This window comes from Pinus tabuliformis, chromosome 9, assembly GCF_031772625.1.
Source record: "Pinus tabuliformis cultivar Carrire ecotype Pingquan chromosome 9, CPIR1, whole genome shotgun sequence".
In the NCBI taxonomy this organism is placed as follows: domain Eukaryota; kingdom Viridiplantae; phylum Streptophyta; class Pinopsida; order Pinales; family Pinaceae; genus Pinus; species Pinus tabuliformis.
Window position 1 is genome coordinate 640,522,375 of NC_142307.1, and position 20,941 is coordinate 640,543,315.

The window sequence follows — 20,941 nt, forward strand, 5'->3', positions numbered from 1 at the left end:
TGGAGCTTGATGGGAGAGGACAAGTGCCTTATCCAAAAGGCTTATGGGGTCAAGAAGAAACACTTCTTTTAAATGTTTTGATGTATTAGAGTAAAGAGACTCAATAGTCTCCTATCTAAGCTAGTTGGAAAGTAAAAAGCAAGATCCTACAAAGAAGGGGTCTTAGAAGGACCACCTTCACAAGGAATATGAATTATGGCTTAGCAATTGAAATCAACACTCTTGTTAGGGTTCGTAGAGGACATGCAAAGCAAAGAATTAATAAGCAGTTACAAACTAACTAAGGAAAAGAGGGGAGCAATTACTTCAAAGCAATTTCCTTCCTAGTTGTAGAGTTTGCTAGCTTTGTAGAAGACTTGAATTGCACATCCAATCTTGAACATAAAATAGATACCAAGGAAGAAGAGCTTGAAGACTCATGACAGAGTAGTTCAACAATCAACGCCACTAACATCGAGATACATAGAGGGCTTGGTCCTCTTAATTAAATGCTAGTTCCATACCCTCTTGCATGACAAACTCCAATGGAAATGTTGCAATTCCCCCCAATCCTGTAATCCTGAAAACTATTAAATCTGCTAGATTTTGAGTGGGATCTAAAACTCTAATTGTTATGATATTCTGACACATAGGAAATAGTTAAGTATAACTTGGTCTAGTATAGAGTTAGGTAAAGTGTGTTTCTTTACTATGTACATTTTGTAACTTACAATCCGACGGTCACGATATGTAGTGATCGGACAGTTCATTCCCTCCTCGGTATTATCGACACTTGATCCGTGGCTTAACACCCGATTGGTCCATGATCTCTATTTAAAGAGCATGGAGGGTCATTTAGGTTAACCGTCCATGAGAGAAGATTATGTAAATTTTCATTATTTTATTAATAAATTGCCTGAAGTGGCCGCGTTGGCTCAGGCCGTGGACTGTTTCCCTCTTTGAGGGTTTTAACCACGTCAAAAGTACTGGTGTATTGATCTGTGATCTGTTTGTGAGCGGTGTCCTTTGGTGTTCTGTCTGAGGAACTTACCCTGTAAATTCCTACATGGTATCAGAGCTATTTGAGGGCCGCGTCCGTTGGTGATCCAAATCTGAAGCCAGTAGAATTGCATCCGACTGTCGTTTCCTAGATCTATTATTTCTAACTACTTTCGGGCCGAGAGGACTGCTCTATTGTGTTGGGAGCATCTGTTCCAGTGAGGAACCCCTTTCGTTTCATGCGAAAAGGTTTCCGGTACCCCTAGCTACGTCATTTTTAAAATCTGGAGGTATGCAGTGTTTATTTGCAGTTTATAGTTATTTTCTCTCTGTTTATTTCGGTTTCGGTTTATTTAGCCTTTTTATTACCGGATCTATACCTCTCATTTCTGCGTATGCTCTTTGCCCCGCGACTCTGTGCGATCTGGGCAAATCAGAAATAGAAAGGAAGGATTTTTCTCATGCGTATGCTCTTTTTCGCTGTGCCTTAGTGTGATCTCGGAAAATCAAAAACATTGAGGAAAATATTTAGTTTCTGGCTAAAGCTAACTTTGAGCTGCAAGGTTCGTTTTTTTTTGTATGTCCGTGTTGGGTTTTGTGTTTTTTGTTTCGTAGGGAAAAAGAGCTTTCTCAAAGCAAGCACGCAACCCAAAGCTTCCCCCCCCCTCCCCCTCTCTCTCTCTCACTCTTTCAAACTTTTTGTTTAGCTCACTTGGTCCAAAGCTAATTTATGAGAGTAGAGGTCTTGAGTTCAAGTTTCCTTTTTGTGGGGGTGGATTTTTCATTTCCGCACATTAACGCACTTCGTCGGTATCTTCATCAAATTTTCTTCAAAAAGCCATAACTTCTTCATCCGGAAGTCGTTTTCAGAGCCGTTTTTTTGAACCAGCCTAATTTTTCGAGATCTTTCCATTGGAACACTTAGTTTCAGCGTCTATAGCTTCAGTTTCTGTTAAAATGGAAAGTCCATGCCAAGTTATTCTTGACAGCACCAACTACTTTCAATGGTGGTCCTACATTGTGGATTTACTTAGAAGTAAAAGTCTCTACAGAATAGCCTCAGGCCAAGAAACCAAACCGAAAGATGAAAATAAGGCAGCTAAATGGGAAAATAGGCAAGATCAAGCACGTGGGTTGATAGGGATGTCTATTTCTCCAGATCTTAGATTCCATATTGCAGAACTTGATACTCCTGAAGAAGCAATGAAACAGATCACTAAAGTTTTTGGAATTAAAAATGAACTTAAAGCCCATCAACTCGAAAATGGGTTGCTTACATTAGACCCCAATAATTTTTCTTGCATTGAAGATTTTTTGTCCAAGTTCAAGACCCTTAGACTTCTCTTGGAAGGTGTTAAGGTTAAGAAAGAAGATAGTAGCCTTATCTATTCCATTCTTACTAAGTTGGGACCAGCCTATTCTGTGTTTGTTTCCACCTTCCATTCTATAAGAGAAGCCTTCATGATTCTCAAGAGAACAAGAAAAACTCTTACACCTTGGTCTTCTTAATCTTGGAAACTCTTCTAAGAAAGCGTTCCTCAAAGAATCCTAAGAAGTTGTATCCATGGTCCTAAACCAAACAAGGGTCCTAAGCAATTTCAGTCTCAAAATGAAAAATCATTTCAACAAAATGATAAGACAAATAAAAACAAAGGGAAGAAGACTGATAGACATTGCAATTTTTGTAATCGAGATGGCCACTTAGAATCCAAATGCTTTAAGAAGATGGAAGCCTTGGAAGCAGCAATGAAGAAGCATAATATCCATTTGGAGCACTCTTCAACTTCAACTTCATCTTCAGGAATGGCACTTTCTGCATGTGGTTGTCAAGCATCTCGGTCTGGCTATGCACTAAATGTATCTTCTTCTTCTCATTCTCATGAGTGGCTCATTGATTCTGGAGCTTCTTATCACATGGCCAAAAACAAAGCCATGTTTTCTTCTTTAAATGATTGTAACACCAAAAATATATATGTTGGTGATGATAGATCTCTTAGTGTTGTAGGGACTGGAACTGTTCATATAGACAATGGTCAATTTAATGATGTATTATGTGTTCCAACCTTATCCTGCAACCTTCTATCTGTATATCAGATAACTCATTCAGGTGAAGGTAAAATTGTTGAATTTTCACCTCACGATGTTGTAATTAAGGACCTAAGAGATCTTAAACAAATTTTAGCTACTGGCATTGCTGATGATTCTACAAGGTTGTATAAGTTTCACAACTTTGGGTCATCAAATCTTCCCTCGGTATTTGTTGCTCATAATGATGAAGTGAGCAAACTTTGGCATGAACGATTTGGTCACTTAAACTATCGCTCTCTTCAGAATCTATGTAAAGAAAATATGGTGATAGGTCTTCCAATGGTATCTTGCAGAGATGGTGTTTGTTCCGGATGTCTACTCGGAAAACATCATCGGGACAGTTTTGAAAAACGTGCCTCTTGGCACGCCTCAGCCCCTTTATAGCTTGTGCATAGTGATTTATGTGGTCCACTTCTAGTTGTTTCATTCTCTGGCTACAAGTATTTCTTAACTTTCATTGATGATTTCTCCAAACGCACTTGGATATACTTCTTAAAACTCAAGAGTGAAGTATTTAACATGTTCTTGGCATTTAAGGCTTTTGTTGAAAAACAATTTGGACATCAAATTCTTAAGCTAAGATCTAATAATGGCGGAGAATATGTTAACAACAAATTCATCAACCTTTGCACTGAAAATGGAATTCAAATGCAACATACTGTTCCATATACTCCACAACAAAATGGTGTAGCTGAAAGGAAGAATCGCACATTAAAGGAAATGGCTAATTGTATGCTTCAATCTAAAGGACTTAGTCTTAATTATTGGGCAGAAGCAATTAACTATGCAAATTACATAATAAATCGCACTCCTACTAAGGTTTTAAAGAATATCACTCCAGAAGAAGCATGGAGCTCAATTAAACCAGATGTAAGTCACTTTCGTGTTTTTGGAAGTGAAGCATGGGCCCATATTCCAGATGAGAAACATAAAGCTTTAGAACCTAAGAGTGAAAAATGTATTTTTGTTGGATATTCTGAAGATGTCAAAGGATATAGACTTATTCCACTTAAGTCCAAAAATGTTATCATTAGAAGAGATGTAAAGTTTGCTGAAAATATATCGGCCTACGAGCCTAGTTCGGCGGATGTGCCACCTCTTCCTATCTCTTCTACTTTTGAAAATATTTCTTCTTCAGATGATGAAAGCGAGGATGAAAATCCTCCCCCACCTTCTCAGGATCCTCCTTCAGCTCCTCAGCTTCCAAAATGGGTCCGTGCTACTCGGGATGCAACAGGTGATATTGTCGGTGATCCTACAGATCAACGACGTACACGTTCTCAGTTTGATAGAGCCTCTTCTTTACTGGCTCAAGCTTCAGTGAATTATGAACCTAACACCTTTGCAGAAGCTTCAGGCCATCTAGATTGGGAAGCAGCTATGAATGAAGAATATCATTCATTATTGGCAAATGATACATGGGATCTTGTTCCTCTACCAAAGGGACGAAAACTTGTTAGATGCAAATGGGTTTACAGAACCAAGTATGGACCAGATGGGAAAGTTGATAAACATAAAGCTCGTCTTGTTGCTAAGGGTTTTTCACAGGTTGAAGGCATTGACTATACTGAAACCTTCTCCCCTATTGCCAAAATGAACTCTATCCGCCTTGTTCTTTCCCTTGCTGCCTCTTTCAAATGGGAAGTCCATCAGATGGATGTTAAATCCGCCTTCTTGCATGGGGACTTGCTTGAAGAAATCTATATCAGTGTTGATAATATCGGTATCGGGAAAATATCGGCGAGGGTCCGGAAAATATCTTATCGGAAATATCGGCGAAAATATCGGAAAATATCGCAAATATCGCAAGCATAAAAAATGCATAATATATTCATTTTTTTCAGATTTCTAAACATATAAAGCAATAACAACATGAACTAAGCACATTGGCACATAAATATGAAGAAGGCATTGATATATATGATGTCAAATAGAAATGATACATCAAACTTCAAAGGCGATACCAAATCCTGCTGATCCCTGATAATTGTCCAATCAAGGACTCAAACAAAATAACATCACATATCCTGCTGATCCCTGATAGTGATAATTGTCCAATCAAGGACTCAAACAAAACAACATCACATATATAAAACTTTAAAAGTATTTCATCATCATGAGTTATAAACTTATATGTAGCAAAAGTTGCAAAACAAATAAAACTAGCAGCTATCTATCTGAGACCATTGGCCTCTCCCTAGCAGCTTTCTTTCTGTCTTGTTCAGCAATTGCTTCACGAGCTTTTTGTATAACCTCTGCACTAGAAACCATACAAGGCATCACATCTGCATCATATGCAGAGAGTTTAGCCAGATGGTATTTCAATCGTGTAATCCCTCCTGACATCTTGGTCCCACACAAGTTGCATGATATATATGCCTGATTTGCCCCACCAACAGCCTCCCCATACTCCCAAAATGGGTCCAAGGCTTTTGGCATATTTGACATTTGTAGTGAACTAATTCAAACCTAGGGCACAAAAAAAACAAAAAATTGGCATTAAATGAGTATAACTATACAGTGCCCAGCAAACACTCAAGAAACTATTTTAATTTTTAAAGCAACATCTTCATGTTCAGAATTTAAACAACAAAAGCAAGCATAAAAAATGCATAATATATTCATTTTTTTCAGATTTTTAAACATATAAAGCAATAACAACATGAAATAAACACATTGGCACATAAATATGAAGAAAACACTGATATATATGATGTCAAATAGAAATGATATATCAAAGGCGATACCAAATCGTGCTAATCCCTGATAATTGTCCATTCAAGGACTCAAATGTGGAGAGCCAATACAAAATAACATCACATATAATAATAAAAGTATCTCATCATCATGAGTTACATGCAGCATAACAAATAAAACTAGCAGCTATCTATCTACTGCCCTCTCCCCCTTTTACGGGAAAACATGATGGGCTGTTTGCCAGGCCTGCCCCTAGTAGTAGAAGGCCCTGACACTGCCTCTGCACCTAATGTCAAATAATGAGTGATAGGCATGGAGCTATGCTCTCCTATATCTATAGCAGATGGTGTTGATGCTGATGCTCCCGCAGTGTCCTCCTCCTCCTGCTCCTCCTCTAAGTGTTGCTGCTCCTCTGACTCCGAGTCCTCCTCTTGCTGCCCCTGCTCTAATGGATCATCTACCACTGGCTCTAACCATGAAGGTGACTCCTCCAATATGGGCTCCTGAGACTCCACCCTCCACGGAGACAATACATCAATATTGTCTAAGGAAATGGCATCTGGATCCACTGGTGATTCTATTTGCCTCACTCGAAGTCGGATGTTGTAATGCACATACACCAAATCGTTGAGGCGTGCGAACTCCAACCTGTAAGAGTGTCAAAAAAAGTATTGAGTCTTGACTCTTGACTCTTGACACTTGAAGGTCATAAATTAAAAATTAAAAATTACAATAAGTGTAATTGCTCAACTGAAGGCTTGAGTTCAAAGTTATACCTGTTGCGCTTTTTGGCGTGTATTTTCTCAAATACACTCCAATTGTGCTCACACCCTGAAGAGCTACATGTTTGACTCAAGATTTGTATAACCAAATTTTGCAAATTTGGTACCCTTGCACCATAGCTTCGCCACCAAAGATCTACAACAAAATAATGAAATAAAAAATTCAAAAACTTAAAAGTTAAAAGTTAATTATGTTTTAACTTAAAACATAATTAAATTCAAATTTCTAATTTCTAATGAGTGATGACTTGTCACTTACGTGGCATGAAGAGGGCCCTTTCCTTAATGGCATCATCAAAGCCAAATAGGCCAACACAATCCTGATAACTCTGTACCTCGCGCTTGATTTTGCTACGAAGCTCAGAATCAGGTACCATCCTCTGAATACAGGAATGGAGCCCTTCCATCACCTCGCCATCAAAACGAAATTTGCATTTGTATGCAAATGCAGGGTTGAGGAAGAGTGCTGCTGCATAAATGGGTTGATGAAGCATCCCTGTCCACCGACTATCGATCACATCCCATAACATCATCTGCCTATTAAGGCCAGCAGAACCCTTGTTTGCATAATAGGAACGAATGGCCTCCTTGGCCCTATCCATGCCCTCATACAAATAAGGCATTGCAGGCTTCTCTCTAAAAGAATGTTGAATGAATTAATTCACAAAGAGCAAACAACTCTATGATAATACAAAGATATTTACAATAATAGAAACATCAGGTTTCTATGTACAAACAGTTTCATCTAAGAAACTGCTAAAAGAATAAAATTAGCAACAGCTAGAAGACTGAGCATTAAATACTAAATAGACATATTCTAATACCCTCCCTTAATGCTCAATCTATTTACAACACCAATAGACCCTCGGAATTTTACAAATTTATCAGGACCAAGCGGCTTGGTGAAAATGTCGGCGAGCTGCTCTGTTGTGGGAACATATTGCAACTGAACTGAGCCGTCTTCAACCAGCTGGCGAATGTAGTGGCAATGAGTTTCCACATGCTTTGTTCGTTCATGAAAAACTGGATTCTTGGCAAGTTTGAGTACTCCCTGATTATCACAAAACAAAGAAGTAGGCCCTGTCTGGAAAACATGCATATCTGCAAGCATACGGCGAAGCCAAACTGCCTCACAGGATGCCTTAACTGCTCCCCGATACTCTGCTTCTGTTGAGGAGAGAGCCACTGCCTGTTGCTTCTTACTAGTCCAAGTAACAGCACCAGATCCTAGACTAAACACATACCCAGCTGTAGATTTACGGTCATCAACCGAACCGGCCTAGTCAGAATCAGTGTAGCCACTGAGAATAGGATTGGAGCTGCGAGTATATAAGAGGCCATAATCAGAAGTACCACGCACATATCGTAGCACCCGCTTTGCAGCTATCCAATGATCAGCTTTAGGAGCTGACATAAAGCGAGAAATGTAGCTTACTGCAAAACTGATATCAGGTCTGGTAGCAGTAAGATAGATGAGACTGCCCACTAATTGCCTGAATAAAGTTTCATCCACAAGAGGAGAGGATGATTGTGCTGAAAGTTTGAGCCCTGGTTCCATAGGAGTCGTGGCCGGTTTGCAATCCTGCATTCTGAACCGTTCCACGAGATTGTTGGCATACTTGGACTGAGAGAGAAAAATCTGATTTTCAGTCTGCCAAACTTCAACCCCCAGACAGTAATGAAGAAGTCCCAAGTCTGTCATCTCAAAAGTTCTGCATAGATCTTGTTTGATCCCATGGATCAAATGTGCAGAGCTGCCAGTAATGATGAGATCGTCCACATAGACAACAACAAATAAGATATCAGCACCAGTATGCTTGATGTACAGGTTTGCATCAGATGGGCTCCGCTGAAAACCCTGATCTGTCAGATACTGATCAATTTTCATGTACCAAGCCCGAGGAGCTTGTTTCAATCCATAGATTGCTTTAGCTAACCGGCACACTTTCTGTTCTTGACCAGCAACCTTGAATCCTGGAGGCTGCGTCATGTAGACTTCTTCCTGAAGATCACCATTTAGGAAAGCACTCTTTACATCCATCTGATGAACTTTCCAATTGAACTGAGCTGCTAGGGCAAGAACAAGCCTTATGGTACTCATCTTGGCTGTAGGAGCAAAAGTCTCCTCATAATCGATGCCTTCCTTCTGTGAGAACCCTCGAGCCACAAGACGAGCTTTATACTTGTCTATGGTTCCATCAGCTTTGTATTTTACTTTATACACCCATTTGCAGCCTATGGGCTTTTTTTCGGCAGGAAGATCAAAAAGAGTCCAGGTGTGATTCTTCTGAAGACTCTGGAATTCGGCTTCCATAGCCTGTTCCCACTCAGATGTACCCTTAGCCTCTGAATAGGTTTGAGGCTCAAAAATACTGTGAAGGTTAGCCATAAGAGCAAAATTGACTGTAGACTGTTGTCTGTTCCTATGCCTAGAAGTTCTACCTTCAAGGAGCTCATCATCCCGGAGATCACCTATGGTTTTAGCCCACCATTTAGGCCGAAGAGAAAAAGAACCAATATCAGGATTAGAGGAACCAATATCAGGAGGAAGAGAAGAAGGCTCAAGAGCAATAGGAACAGCAAGAGGAGGATTAGCTTCTTGAGGAAGCTCAGATAGAGTAGTATCAAATCCTGATGCTACATCATCCCTCCCATCAGATGGACTGACTGGGAGAAGAACACTGTGAGGCGGATCCTCAGAACGCTGCTCAGAAGAAGAAGACTGAAAGAATCCTCTGTCTTCATCAAATACTACATCTCGACTGAAGCTAAGTCGACCAGTGGCTATATCTATCAGCCTATAGGCCTTGTGATGATCACTGTAACCTGTCATCATGAGTTTCTGACTTTTGGAATCCAACTTAGAGCACTTAGCAGATGGAATCCAAACATATGCAACTGAGCCAAAAACTTTGAGATGACTGATCTTAGGCTTACGACCAGACCACACTTCTTCAGGAGTCTTCCCTTTAACAGCCTGAGTAGGGGATCTGTTAAGAAGGTAAACAACAGTAAATACTGCTTCAGCCCAGAATTTGTTTGAAAAACTCCGGTGTTGTAACATGGAACGAGCCATTTCAACAACTGTGCGGTTGCGACGCTCGACAACACTGTTCTGCTGGGGAGTGTAAGGTGTGGTTAATTGACGTTTGATGCCATGAATATCACAGAAGTTGGCAAAAGCTGAGGAACAAAATTCCCCCCCATTGTCGGTCCTAAGGGTCATGATATTACAACCAGATTCGTTTTCAACTAATGTTTTAAACTTCTGAAAGGTACTAAGAGCATCAGATTTATTTTTTAAAAAATACACCCACATCTTTCTACTGAAGTCATCTACAATAAGTAAAAAATATTTGCAAGCAGTGATAGAAGCTGTATTCATAGGACCACAAATATCAGCATGAAGTAACTGAAGTACCTTGGATGCGCGCCAAGATTCTCCATTTTTGAATGAAGACCGATGTTGCTTTCCCGCTTGACAGGCGCTGCATACCCCCAACTGCTGAGTCTGAATATCAGGTAATCCTGACACAAGTCCCTCCCGAGAGAGCTGAGAGAGATACTGCATATTGAGATGCCCATATCGCTGATGCCATAAAGTACTGATGGAAGAGACACGTGCTGCTAGAGCCACTTCTGGAAAGTCACCGGTGTCAAGTAGCCTGTATAGACCATGGTCCTTTAGGCCAGTAGCAACTGTTAGACTGGTCTCCCTGTCAATGATGGAACACTTGTGTGCATTGAACACAACATCAAGCTGAGGAGAATTCCTCATTATTTGACTGACAGAGAGCAGATTAATCTCCATACCAGGAACATAGTATACATTTAGAAATATGAGCGTGCATCCACCAGACTGAATTTGAACCGTACCCCTGCCAGCTACATTGTACTTTTCACCTCCACCAAATACCACTGAATCACTGAAAGGTGAGAAGTCAATAAACCAGTCACGCCTGTGAGAGAAGTGGCGCGATGCACCAGAATCAATGTACCATGCAGAGGAAGGAACATGTTCTGAAGACCTTTTAGCCATAAAGGCATAAAAGGCAGAATCTGTCTGCTCGGAATGTTCTGCAACATGCGCTGTCTGATGTGGCCCTCCCTGTTTCTTTTGTTCAGAAGCAATCCTCTGTCGGCAATCTTTCTTCATGTGACCAAACCTGTGACAGTAATTACACTGTACACTTTTCTTCCTGGCAGGATCAAAAGACTGAGGCGAGCCTTTCTGCTGAAAAGACTGAGAGGACTGATATTTTGCAGCAAATGCATTTTCTGAGGACACTGATGAAGTACCACTACCAAACTGTTGTTTCCACCTATCTTGCTGCAGAAGTTTGGTACATAAATCTGGAAACTTCAGATGAACATTTGTGGTTGTAATGTTGAGTGTTTCGATGAAGTGTTCATAAGATTTCGGTAGACTTTTCAGAGTAATGACTACCATATCTTCTTCCTCCATGGTCCGGCCAATAGCTTCGAGCTGATCTCGAATGTCTTTAATTTTGTTGAGATGTTCCTGTAAAGACATATGGTCATCCATCATGATGGAGAACAACTGATTTTTGAGAAAAAATGCTCTGCTTTTGTCAGATGTCTCATGCAGTTCTTTCAACTGTTGCCAGATTTCGGCAGCGGTCTTGCCAGAAGGAATCTGTGGTAATTGATCATTAGCGACAGAGAGCTTGAGAAGCATAACAGCCTCTCGATTTCGATCATCAAATTTATCTTGATCGGTCCCAGCTGTACCGGGACGAAGCTCTTTGCCCAAAATGAGCTGATCAAGACGCCTGTATTAAAAAATGGTCAACATTCTTTGTTTCCAAATGTTATAGTTGCTGCCATTAAAGCATTGATTTCCTTCTAACATCAGATTGGTGAGCGTGGCCATTTTCTTAAAGAAAATACAGAAGTCTGATACACAAAAAGAATGTAGCTGCCTGTTTATCCTGATGTAAATCAAAACAGATTTTGTTCTGGAAAAAAAATTACCCAGCAAAAATATCTCTCCCTGTCTAAAAAATAGCAATACGGCTGTAGCTGTATCCTTCTTTAGGTAAATACCACAGGACAGAACTTTAATGAATGTAACAGGTCCAAATCATAAGATAAAGCTTGAGATTCCTTTCTCTGTCCAGTTCTGAGATTTGTCCTAAGGTAAGCACAGGTCTGACTGCTGCAATGTCCAAGCTATAAACAGGTAATTTTCCTTCAAATCTGAGTTGTAATGGAGGCTGTCAGGATCACTATGGAGAAAAAATTCGCTGACTGGAAAACAACTGCCGGCAGACAAGACTGTTTGAAAATTAAATACGTAGATTGAAACAAGGAAATGGACCCACGTCTTCTTCACGGCTTCACGTCCACAGTTCTACGGTATATCAGCTATGATTTTAAGTTTTTTTACGGCTCACAAAACAAAAAAAATGGACCCACGTCTTCACGTCTCAGCCACGTTTTAATTTTTCACGGCTCACAACAAAAAAAAAACCCACGTCTTCACTTCGCAGCTATGATTTAATTTGTGTTACGGCTTCACGTCCACAGTGCCGCGGTATATTAAATCGACAAACAATTTCCGCTAAATCGAAGATCGAACAGCATAGATATGTGAAGTATATACTAACTGAATATTCATCCACGCATTTCTAAGATAGTTTGACCATGAAAATGGATGGGTTTGAGCATACCGAGGCAAGAATTTGAAGCACTCGAAGCCGAGAATGCAGAGGTAAGAGCAAACGCTGGACGCCGTGAGGGTTCAAATATCAATATACGAGAGCTTGATTGAATATCCGAAGTGTATCCACAGGTTCCACAACTTCGAAGCAAATAACCGGATTCGCCAGCCAAAACAAAATCCCGCTCCCACGAAGAAAAAAACCGGATATGCGTGCGATTCCAGATATCGTGACAGAAAAATACTGAGATGTTACGTTCCCGTGGTTATCGTCTCAGCTGAGGATTTACCGTGAAAACGTTGGTACGAGACTAGGGTTGAATACTGAGAATTCACGGGCCACAAAAATAAACAAGACTTCAAAACAGATAAACTGTTCAACCGACAAATCGACTGCTGCCCCCAGATTCAAAATGCCGGATTTAATTTCAAGAGAATTTCACGATCCCGAGTATCGCCACAAAGTTAATTCCTCATAATAAAGATAATGCAGGAGCAGAATCCCTTTCTGTATCGAGATTGACGACTGTAAGCTTTTATCACAATGAGCAAAGCCGAAGCTAAGACTCAGTGAAGGCTACCTGGCTTACAGAGGGCTCGACCTTAGAAAGAAATGAAGAGGATAGCTGATCAAGAAATCTACAAACCCTGAGAGCAGTTTCGAAATGAACTCCTGAATTTTTCAAACTATGAAAAATTATTTCGAAAAAAATCCCTGTGCTCTGATACCATAAAAGAATGTTGAATGAATTAATTCACAAAGAGCAAACAGCTCTATGATAATACAAAGATATTTACAATAATAGAAACATCAGGTTTCTATGTACAAACAGTTTCATCTAAGAAACTGCTAAAAGAATAAAATTAGCAACAGCTAGAAGACTGAGCATTAAATACTAAATAGACATATTCTAATACTCTCCATCCACCAATCTAAGAACCTTTACTATAGGTTCGCTAACTGCACATGCTTCTTGTACTCCACGCCAAAATGTCTCAGAGTACACCATTTTTTCAATGGCTCTCCCATCAGGTCTCCTGCTGTATCTACAAGCACGCCAATCATCAGACACAAACATTTGCTTCAACTCGAACTGACATCGAAGCAAACACTGAAGAGTAATAAAGGTTGTGGCAAAATGTGTGATGGCAGGACGCCGCAACTCCTTGTTTCTAGTGAACCTCCTCATAAGGCTAAGAACAAAAGCATGGTTATAAATAAACTTGGGGATGCTCCTAGCCATATCAACTGCCTCCTTGATGAAGGAGAGTTTCCCCATATCCTCAAGCAACAAATCAAGACAATGCGCTGCACATGGAGTCCAGAACAATGTGGGATGCCTCTCCATAAGCATTCTGCCGGCAGACACATAATTAGCTGCATTGTCTGTTACGACTTGCACCACATTCTGCACACCAATCTCCTGAATGAACCCATCTAACAACTCACATATCGTTGCTGCATCTTTGATATGTTCTGATGCATCCAACGATTTGATAAACATGGTACCTTTAGGACGATGTACCAAGAAATTTAGAAGGGTCCTACCCTTCCTATCTGTCCAACCATCAGACATCACTGTGCATCCAGTGACTTCCCATGTCTGTTTCAACTCCGCCAATCTAGAGTTGATGTCCTGTTTTTCTGCTTGAAGAATTGGCCCCCGCAACTCCTCATATGTGGCACTTTTGTACCCTGGGCCCACAACAGCAATAGCATCACACATTGGTTGCCAAAATGGATTGGTTTTTGTGATGCTGAGAGGTAAGTCGCTCCAAAAAATACACCTCCCCATGACTCTATCTGCTTCTTGCTTCTCCTTTTTTTTATAAAGCGATTTTATGCCAGGTTGTGCTCCAGCTCCTGTTCGTGGAACAAAAAATGATGACCTCGCATTCACACTAGCAGTAGCGCTAGCATGTGATGGTGTGCCAGTTGTGGAGCCCCTCCCACTAGGGCCAGTAGGGCCACTACCTTGAACATCAAAATCAGGAGAAGATATCCCAAAAGATCTACCTGCACGTTCAGCTTTGTTTCTTTCTGCCTCTTCCTTCTTTCTGTCCTTTTCTTCAATTGCCTCAAGAGCTTTTCGTATAAGCTCCGGACTAGAAACTTGACAAATGCCAACATCATGTCCAGTGAGTCTAGCAAGATGGTATTTCAGTCGTGTAACCCCTCCTGTCATCTTGTCCCCACACAATTTGCATGAAAGATATGCACGATTTGTCCCACCATCAGGGATCCCATACTCCCAAAATGGGTCCAAGTTTTTTGGCATATTTGTATTTTGTAGTGGGCTAACTCAAAAGGAAACCTACAGCACCAAAAAAAATTTGGAATTAGTAACTTAATAACTTAACAAGTAATACGAATTTACGAAATTCCATGGGTGCAGGTCTCAATATCAAATCCTCATTCTTCAAAGACAAATGGACTAAACTTTAACAAAGTTCTACAGGTGCATTTGAGAATCTGAGATATCTCTGTGTTATATTGAGACAAGAGTAGACAACAGATAATAACTCCCAACTGGAATAATAGAAGGAAATTATAAACCATTCATCATTATGCAGAGTTCCAATAGCTGTTCCAAATCAGACCATAAATCAATCACCAATGGCTGTTCTAGATGTGCAAGACTGATCATTAAACAATATATCTGTATCATAGGTTATTATGCTGTTTATTATGTTCAAGTTTTAATGATTAACCAGATCAAGTGCTTTAGATATCATTCCTTAGGACAGCAACCTCATTTCACATGAAAATAGTAAGGGGTTGTTACATTCCAAGATAAAGGAAACCGTGAAATTCAATGAAAGAAATGTCTGTAATCTCAAACTGGATATTTAGATCAGATCCAACTCATTTAAAAATTAAAAGTTTAAAACCATTGAATGGTAACTTGTTTAAAGCCCTTGGTCTCAGTATTAGATTACAAGCAATTTTGAATCTAGAGCAGTGGCATACTATTCTCACTTAACTCTATAATATGCAGAATAGTGATGAGACCTCCTGGGAGGGGTCCATCTTTTGTTGAAGTTCTAGAAGAGAGTAACAACAGAAAGAAAGTTGGAAACTGTCCTTCAATTCTTCTCCAATGATTTTTTGGGGATTACTTTGTATTGGCAAATCCCTCAAGTTAAATGTTGCAACATTAAATGATCATTGCAGGCAACATATTGTATCATGGCTTAGTCATTGTCCTCTGGAACAGGTGTACAAGAAGACTTCAAATTCTGGTGTTTTTGAAACTTGAGTAAAGGGAAATATTTAAAAGCTTTTGAAACTTACAGCAATAACACATCTAGTCAATACCGTGTCACCAAAAGATCTGGCGGAAGGACCATCTACAGTGCTGAGACAGATCTTCTTTGTATGTGGTGAAAAGCACTGTTGATTACCATTAGACAACCTTAAGCTCTGTCTTAGAATGGTTTAGATCACCATATATACCAGCAGTGTGTACACTGTACAGTGTAAACATTGAACAATGTTCATTGTTTATCATGACAAATGTTAGACCTTGGCACGTATTGTTATAGCCTAGAACTAGAAGAAATAGTGGTTAACACTGAAGTCAGCCTCCAAACAACGAGAAGAACTCATGTCGGCTCACCTCAAATATTTAAAAATTAATAGACAGCATTTACACCGTCAAAAATTCAGATATACGGTTATACCTATGAGATTTTCGGATGGATGTAAGTTTGTAACAGTGATAAGTGGATAGATCTGTGTTTTGGGTGGATAGATACCTGTTCTCGGCAGCCAAACCCTCCGCAGCCAAACCCTCGACCGGTTCCGTCTCCAGCGACCACAAAAACGAAATGACGCGACTTTAAAAACTCATAAACCGTTTTATACAGGCCGCCGGCGATATTTGCTGTCGTCTCGCGATATTTTAGAAAATATCGCCGATATATCGGAATTCTCGCGCGAAATTAAAAACAGGCAAATATCGCGATTTTTCGGGGGCGATATTTCGGCTCGCCGAAAATATCGCGATATTTGCGAATATCGCCGATATTTCGGCGATATTATCAACACTGATCTATATGGAACAACCTATTGGCTTTATACAAACAGACTCCAGCCTTGTATGTCGGCTTAAGAAATCCCTTTATGGTCTCAAGCAAGCTCCTCGAGCTTGGTATGCCAAAATGGATAACTTTCTTTTAGAAAATGGCTTTTCTAGGTGTCATTCTGACAATACTATCTACACCAAGAAAGTGGGCAAGTCTCTTATCATTCTTGTTCTTTATGTTGATGATCTTATCCTGACTGGTAGTGATCCCAACCTTATAGACCATGTGAAGACTAGCCTTATAAGGAAGTTTGAAATGACAGACTTAGGACACTTACATTATTTTCTTGGTCTTCAAGTCTTGCAATCCAAGGAAGGTATTTCCCTTTCCCAGTCCAAGTATGCCTGTGATATTCTACGCCATTTTCACATGGAAGACTGTAAGCCAGCCCCTTCTCCCTTTCAATCTAGAGTCAAACTTTCAGTCACTTGTACTTCTCCTGAAGTTGATGCTACCTTATACCGTCAACTTGTAGGAAAACTTTTGTATCTAACCTATACTCGTCCTGACCTTTCCTTTGTTGTTGGCCTTGTTGCTCAGTTTATGCAAAACCCACGTGAAAGTCATTGGAAAGCAGCTAAAAGAATACTTCGTTATGTTCGAGGTACAGTTCAGTTTGGGATTCATTACAGTGCCGAAGCATCTCCTCTATTGGTTGGTTTCACTGATTCCGATTGGGCTGGTGACCCTGATGATCGGAAGTCTACTGCAGGTTATGTGTTCACTCTTGGTTCAGGACCTATTACATGGGCTTGCAAGAAACAAGGTGCCATTTCTCTTTATTCAGCAGAAGCAGAGTATCGTGGTGCCGTAGAAGCTAGTAAGGAAGCCTTGTGGCTTCGTCAAATCCTGTGAGAGTTTGGCTTTCAGCAGCAACATCCGACTACACTTTGGTGTGATAATCAAAGTGCCATTCAACTATGCAAAGATCCAGTACAACATCAGCGCAGCGAACACATTGAACTGCACATGCACTTCATCAGAAAGCTCATTCACGACCATGTTTTTGAAGTGCAATATTGTTCAACAGATGATTAAGTTGCAGATATCTTTACAAAGGCTCTCACAGAGGCGAAGTTCACTAAACTTCAATTTATGGTTGGAGTTCAGGAAGTTGTCACTAAGGGGGGATAGGCTCTAGTGCCTCCTTCCTTCTCCTATTGTGTCATATTTGTAAATCCTTCAATCCTATCCCAAGTTGTTCTTAAGGGGGGATGTTAGGATATTCCAACACATAGGAAATATTTAACTATAACTTGGTCTAGTATAGAGTTAGGTAAAGTGTGTTTCTTTACTATGTTCATTTTGTAACTTACAATCCGACAGTCATGATATGTAGTGATCCGACGGTTCATTCTCTCCTCGGTATTATCGACACTTGATCCGTGGCTTAACACCCGATTGGTCCATGATCTCTATTTAAAGAGCATGGAGGGTCATTTGTAGGTTAACTGTCCATGAGAGAAGCTTATGTAAATTTTCATTCTTTTATTAATAAATTGCCTGAAGTGGCCGCGTTGGCTCAGGCCGTGGACTGTTTCCCTCTTTGAGGGTTTTAACCACGTCAAAAGTACTGGTGTATTGATCTGTGATTTGTTTGTGAGCGGTGTCCTTTGGTGTTCTGTCTGATGAACCTACCCTGTAAATTCCTACACTAATTTCTCCATATGGATTCCGATGAGGTTAGAACTACTAAACACCCCGAGTCAATTTATGGTAATGTTAAAAATTTAAGTAAAATGATGAAAATTAAAGATAAAGGAGAATGTCACTTTTAACATTACCATTAATTGCATAGCATTAGTAGGGCCTGGACAAATCCACTTTCCAACACTTGAATCCCTTCTGAGTTCTAACATTGCTTAATCGTCTTTAGCTACACTCCAAAACCTATGACTGAATTGTGTGAGAATGAGGCAATAAATCAATTTTAAGGTTTTTTTTCCTCTGGACGCATGTCCAAATTTCGGGACACTAATAGGGCTTGTGTTCGACACCAATCAAACTCGTATCCTGCATACAAAACACGAGCCGAACTTGTGTCGAACACGTCACCCAAGTGTTGTGACCGACATGTGATATAATGTGACACGGGGGGGTAGGACATGTCATGTTACTTAGCATGGCAGCAATTAAAAATGAAGAAACGGCAGTATATCAAGCACATATAAGAAATTCTCACCGTGCATAACATCAACCAGATAATGGATACAGTGATATTACTTGGGGAAACCCCAAAAAAAGAAAAACCCTAGAATCAAATGGTTTGTTTAGTCATATTTTGGCAATCAGATTTACAATGCAGTCAGATGGTTCTCTTTTCATCCTCCTCTTCTTGGCCAGCAATCAATAAAAATTCTGACAGTGAAATTACAAAGAGGGAGAGCTGGATTCTGGAGTAACGGAAGAAGGCCAACAGGCCTGACCTTTCATTTCCCACCTCGGTGTTTCTCTCCTATTATCATTTTCTACTTTCATTGAATTCTTTATTTTTCCTCTCATTGATCTCATTTAAATTTGCATTGTCTTGTGTCCTATCTAATCTTCATTAATTGCCAAATTACATTTACATACTAATTTTAACAACGATTGTCTTGGTTTGGATCCATTTCAGACCAGAAAAGGAAAGAACACTGAAAAAAATAGAAAAAATATTACCTCAGGCCACGTTCTGCAGTTTTGGATTTGGCAGTTTCCTTTATAAAAGAAAAATGTGCAATAAATGATGAGATTCCTAGAATGCCAAAAGAAAAGACACATGCTACTGCTAGAGCAATTGCAAGGGAATAGAATCTGGATAAAATAAAGTTAAAAACAGATATTTATTTTAGGGCAGCCTGTGGCCAACATGCTTGGGTTTAAGTTCAATTCCTACCCATGTCTCTCCCTTTGGGGTACCTTCTACCATCATGTTACCTACTTTAATGATTTGTATCTGTAGTTTCTGTATGTTTTTTACCAGTAACATGTATCACTCACTTTGTCCAACTAAGGGGCTTCTTCTAAGGCCAATTGGCACCAACCATTTTTTGTGGCTGTCTACAGGGGGTCTTAAGGGCAAATGGCTATATCCAATTTATCATTAATCAAATGGGTTTTTTGACATTGGAATCGGGGTTCCAATTATCTCTCCACAAGTTGACTATGGTTTCTCAGGCCTTTTCACATTTAAATTTTAACCATGGTAAAAAATAAAACCATAGTTAACAGATGTTATGTTTGGGCAAATACCTGTGCATATGCACGTGGACCAATGCTTACGTGTAGGTAAATCCTTTGGCTGCAACTACCAAGTGATCCATTAACCCAATCTGCAGACGTAATATTAGTTTGCTTTTCAAATGAAGTTGTCCTCTTATGCATCTTTAGTTATTTGAATCGATAGTTGCAAGCAGAAAGTATGTCCATTCATGAATCTCTATGATATTTTAGCTTTGAAGCATATGGACTTCAACCTACTATTCCTTCAACTTGAATTTTGAACTGCTGATTTGAGTGAAGGCTAGCTGCAATATTCTTTTGCATTAAACCATCTACTATTGATCTGTGCCAATGCGCAATTGGGTCTCAGAAATTGTATGAATTTTCTCGTGACATTATAAGAGACCTTTGCATCTGGTCATATTTTGTGTGTTCTATTGTAATTAGATGGATTCGTGGATGCTTGTTTGCAGTATGACCATGTTTTACTCTTTTCTTTTCATCTATTTGAAGTTAGAAGCAGTGATTTTACTGTTGTTAAATTCAACAGGGAGCTTAACAGCATACAGGTTTACACCCAAAAAATATTATCAATCAATTAAATTAGGAAAACCGAGTCATGTACAATCAGCTATCCTATTTGAGACTTCATTTTCCACTATTTCTTGTGATATTTTCTCCAATCCGATTGTTTCGATTATGGTCTATGAGACCCCTTTGGCTTTATGTTTGGGATCCAGTTGCTGTATCTATTCTCCAAGTTGAATTCTTTAGGTTATCCTGCTTTGTGATATTGCCCTTTATCTCTTCTGGAACTTCAACACTAAATTTTTGAAAAACTGTTTTTGCAGCTAATGATTGAGAGGGAGAGAGCCTTGGAGATACCTTCGGAACAGAAAATGCAGAGACAACAGACGCTTAAAAATGAACATGATAAAGAGTACAAGGCTGCCATTGAGAGGGCTGCGACACTGAGAATGGCCCAGGCATACTCTCCATCCTATGGTACTTTTGATACCGTCTTTGATAACAATGACAATGAACGAACTGAACTTTTAATTGAACACGGGGAAAATTTCTCTGAGACATCTGAAATTGGGGAGCCTTCAGTAACAACTAAGAGAAAATCCAAATGGGATGAAATGATCAATAAACTTATTAAGAAAAGATAAGACTCATGAGTTAAAGAAGGGGGATGGAAAGTTTGTAATGATTTTCCATTTCCATTTCTGCATGTTAAATGCAGGTTTGGTTCTTCAATTTATTGTTTTTTCATTCCCTGAATTGTATTATGCTTTATCATTTATGGAGATATGAGTAAGCGCGCAGGTTGTTTTGTTGATTTCTTTATTAGTTTACATCCAATATTGGAACTAACATAAGGAATAGAACCTAAAATGCACAGGTTGATTCAGAGATAAGT

At 39.7% G+C, this 20,941-nt stretch overlaps 2 protein-coding genes across 2 annotated transcripts in view; one reads left to right on the forward strand and one right to left on the reverse strand.

Moving 5' to 3' along the window:
* LOC149150256 (uncharacterized) overlaps nucleotides 1-20,796 on the forward strand; it is a 212,016-nt gene extending 191,220 nt beyond the window's left edge. Inside the window, exon 5 of the mRNA XM_089440431.1 lies at nucleotides 20,370-20,796. Within this exon, the coding sequence (XP_089296557.1) occupies nucleotides 20,370-20,690 (321 nt within the window). The 3' untranslated portion in view covers nucleotides 20,691-20,796. The remainder of the gene's footprint in view (nucleotides 1-20,369) is intronic.
* On the reverse strand, nucleotides 5,943-19,680 carry LOC149150257 (uncharacterized). The gene is made up of 3 exons (XM_089439130.1): nucleotides 19,608-19,680; nucleotides 6,540-6,681; nucleotides 5,943-6,411 (listed from the first exon to the last, which is right to left on the reverse strand). Exons 1-3 carry the CDS (start codon nucleotides 19,678-19,680, stop codon nucleotides 5,958-5,960), a joined length of 669 nt encoding a protein of 222 aa, XP_089295256.1. The 3' UTR covers nucleotides 5,943-5,957.
* Nucleotides 20,797-20,941: the final 145 nt, after the last annotated feature.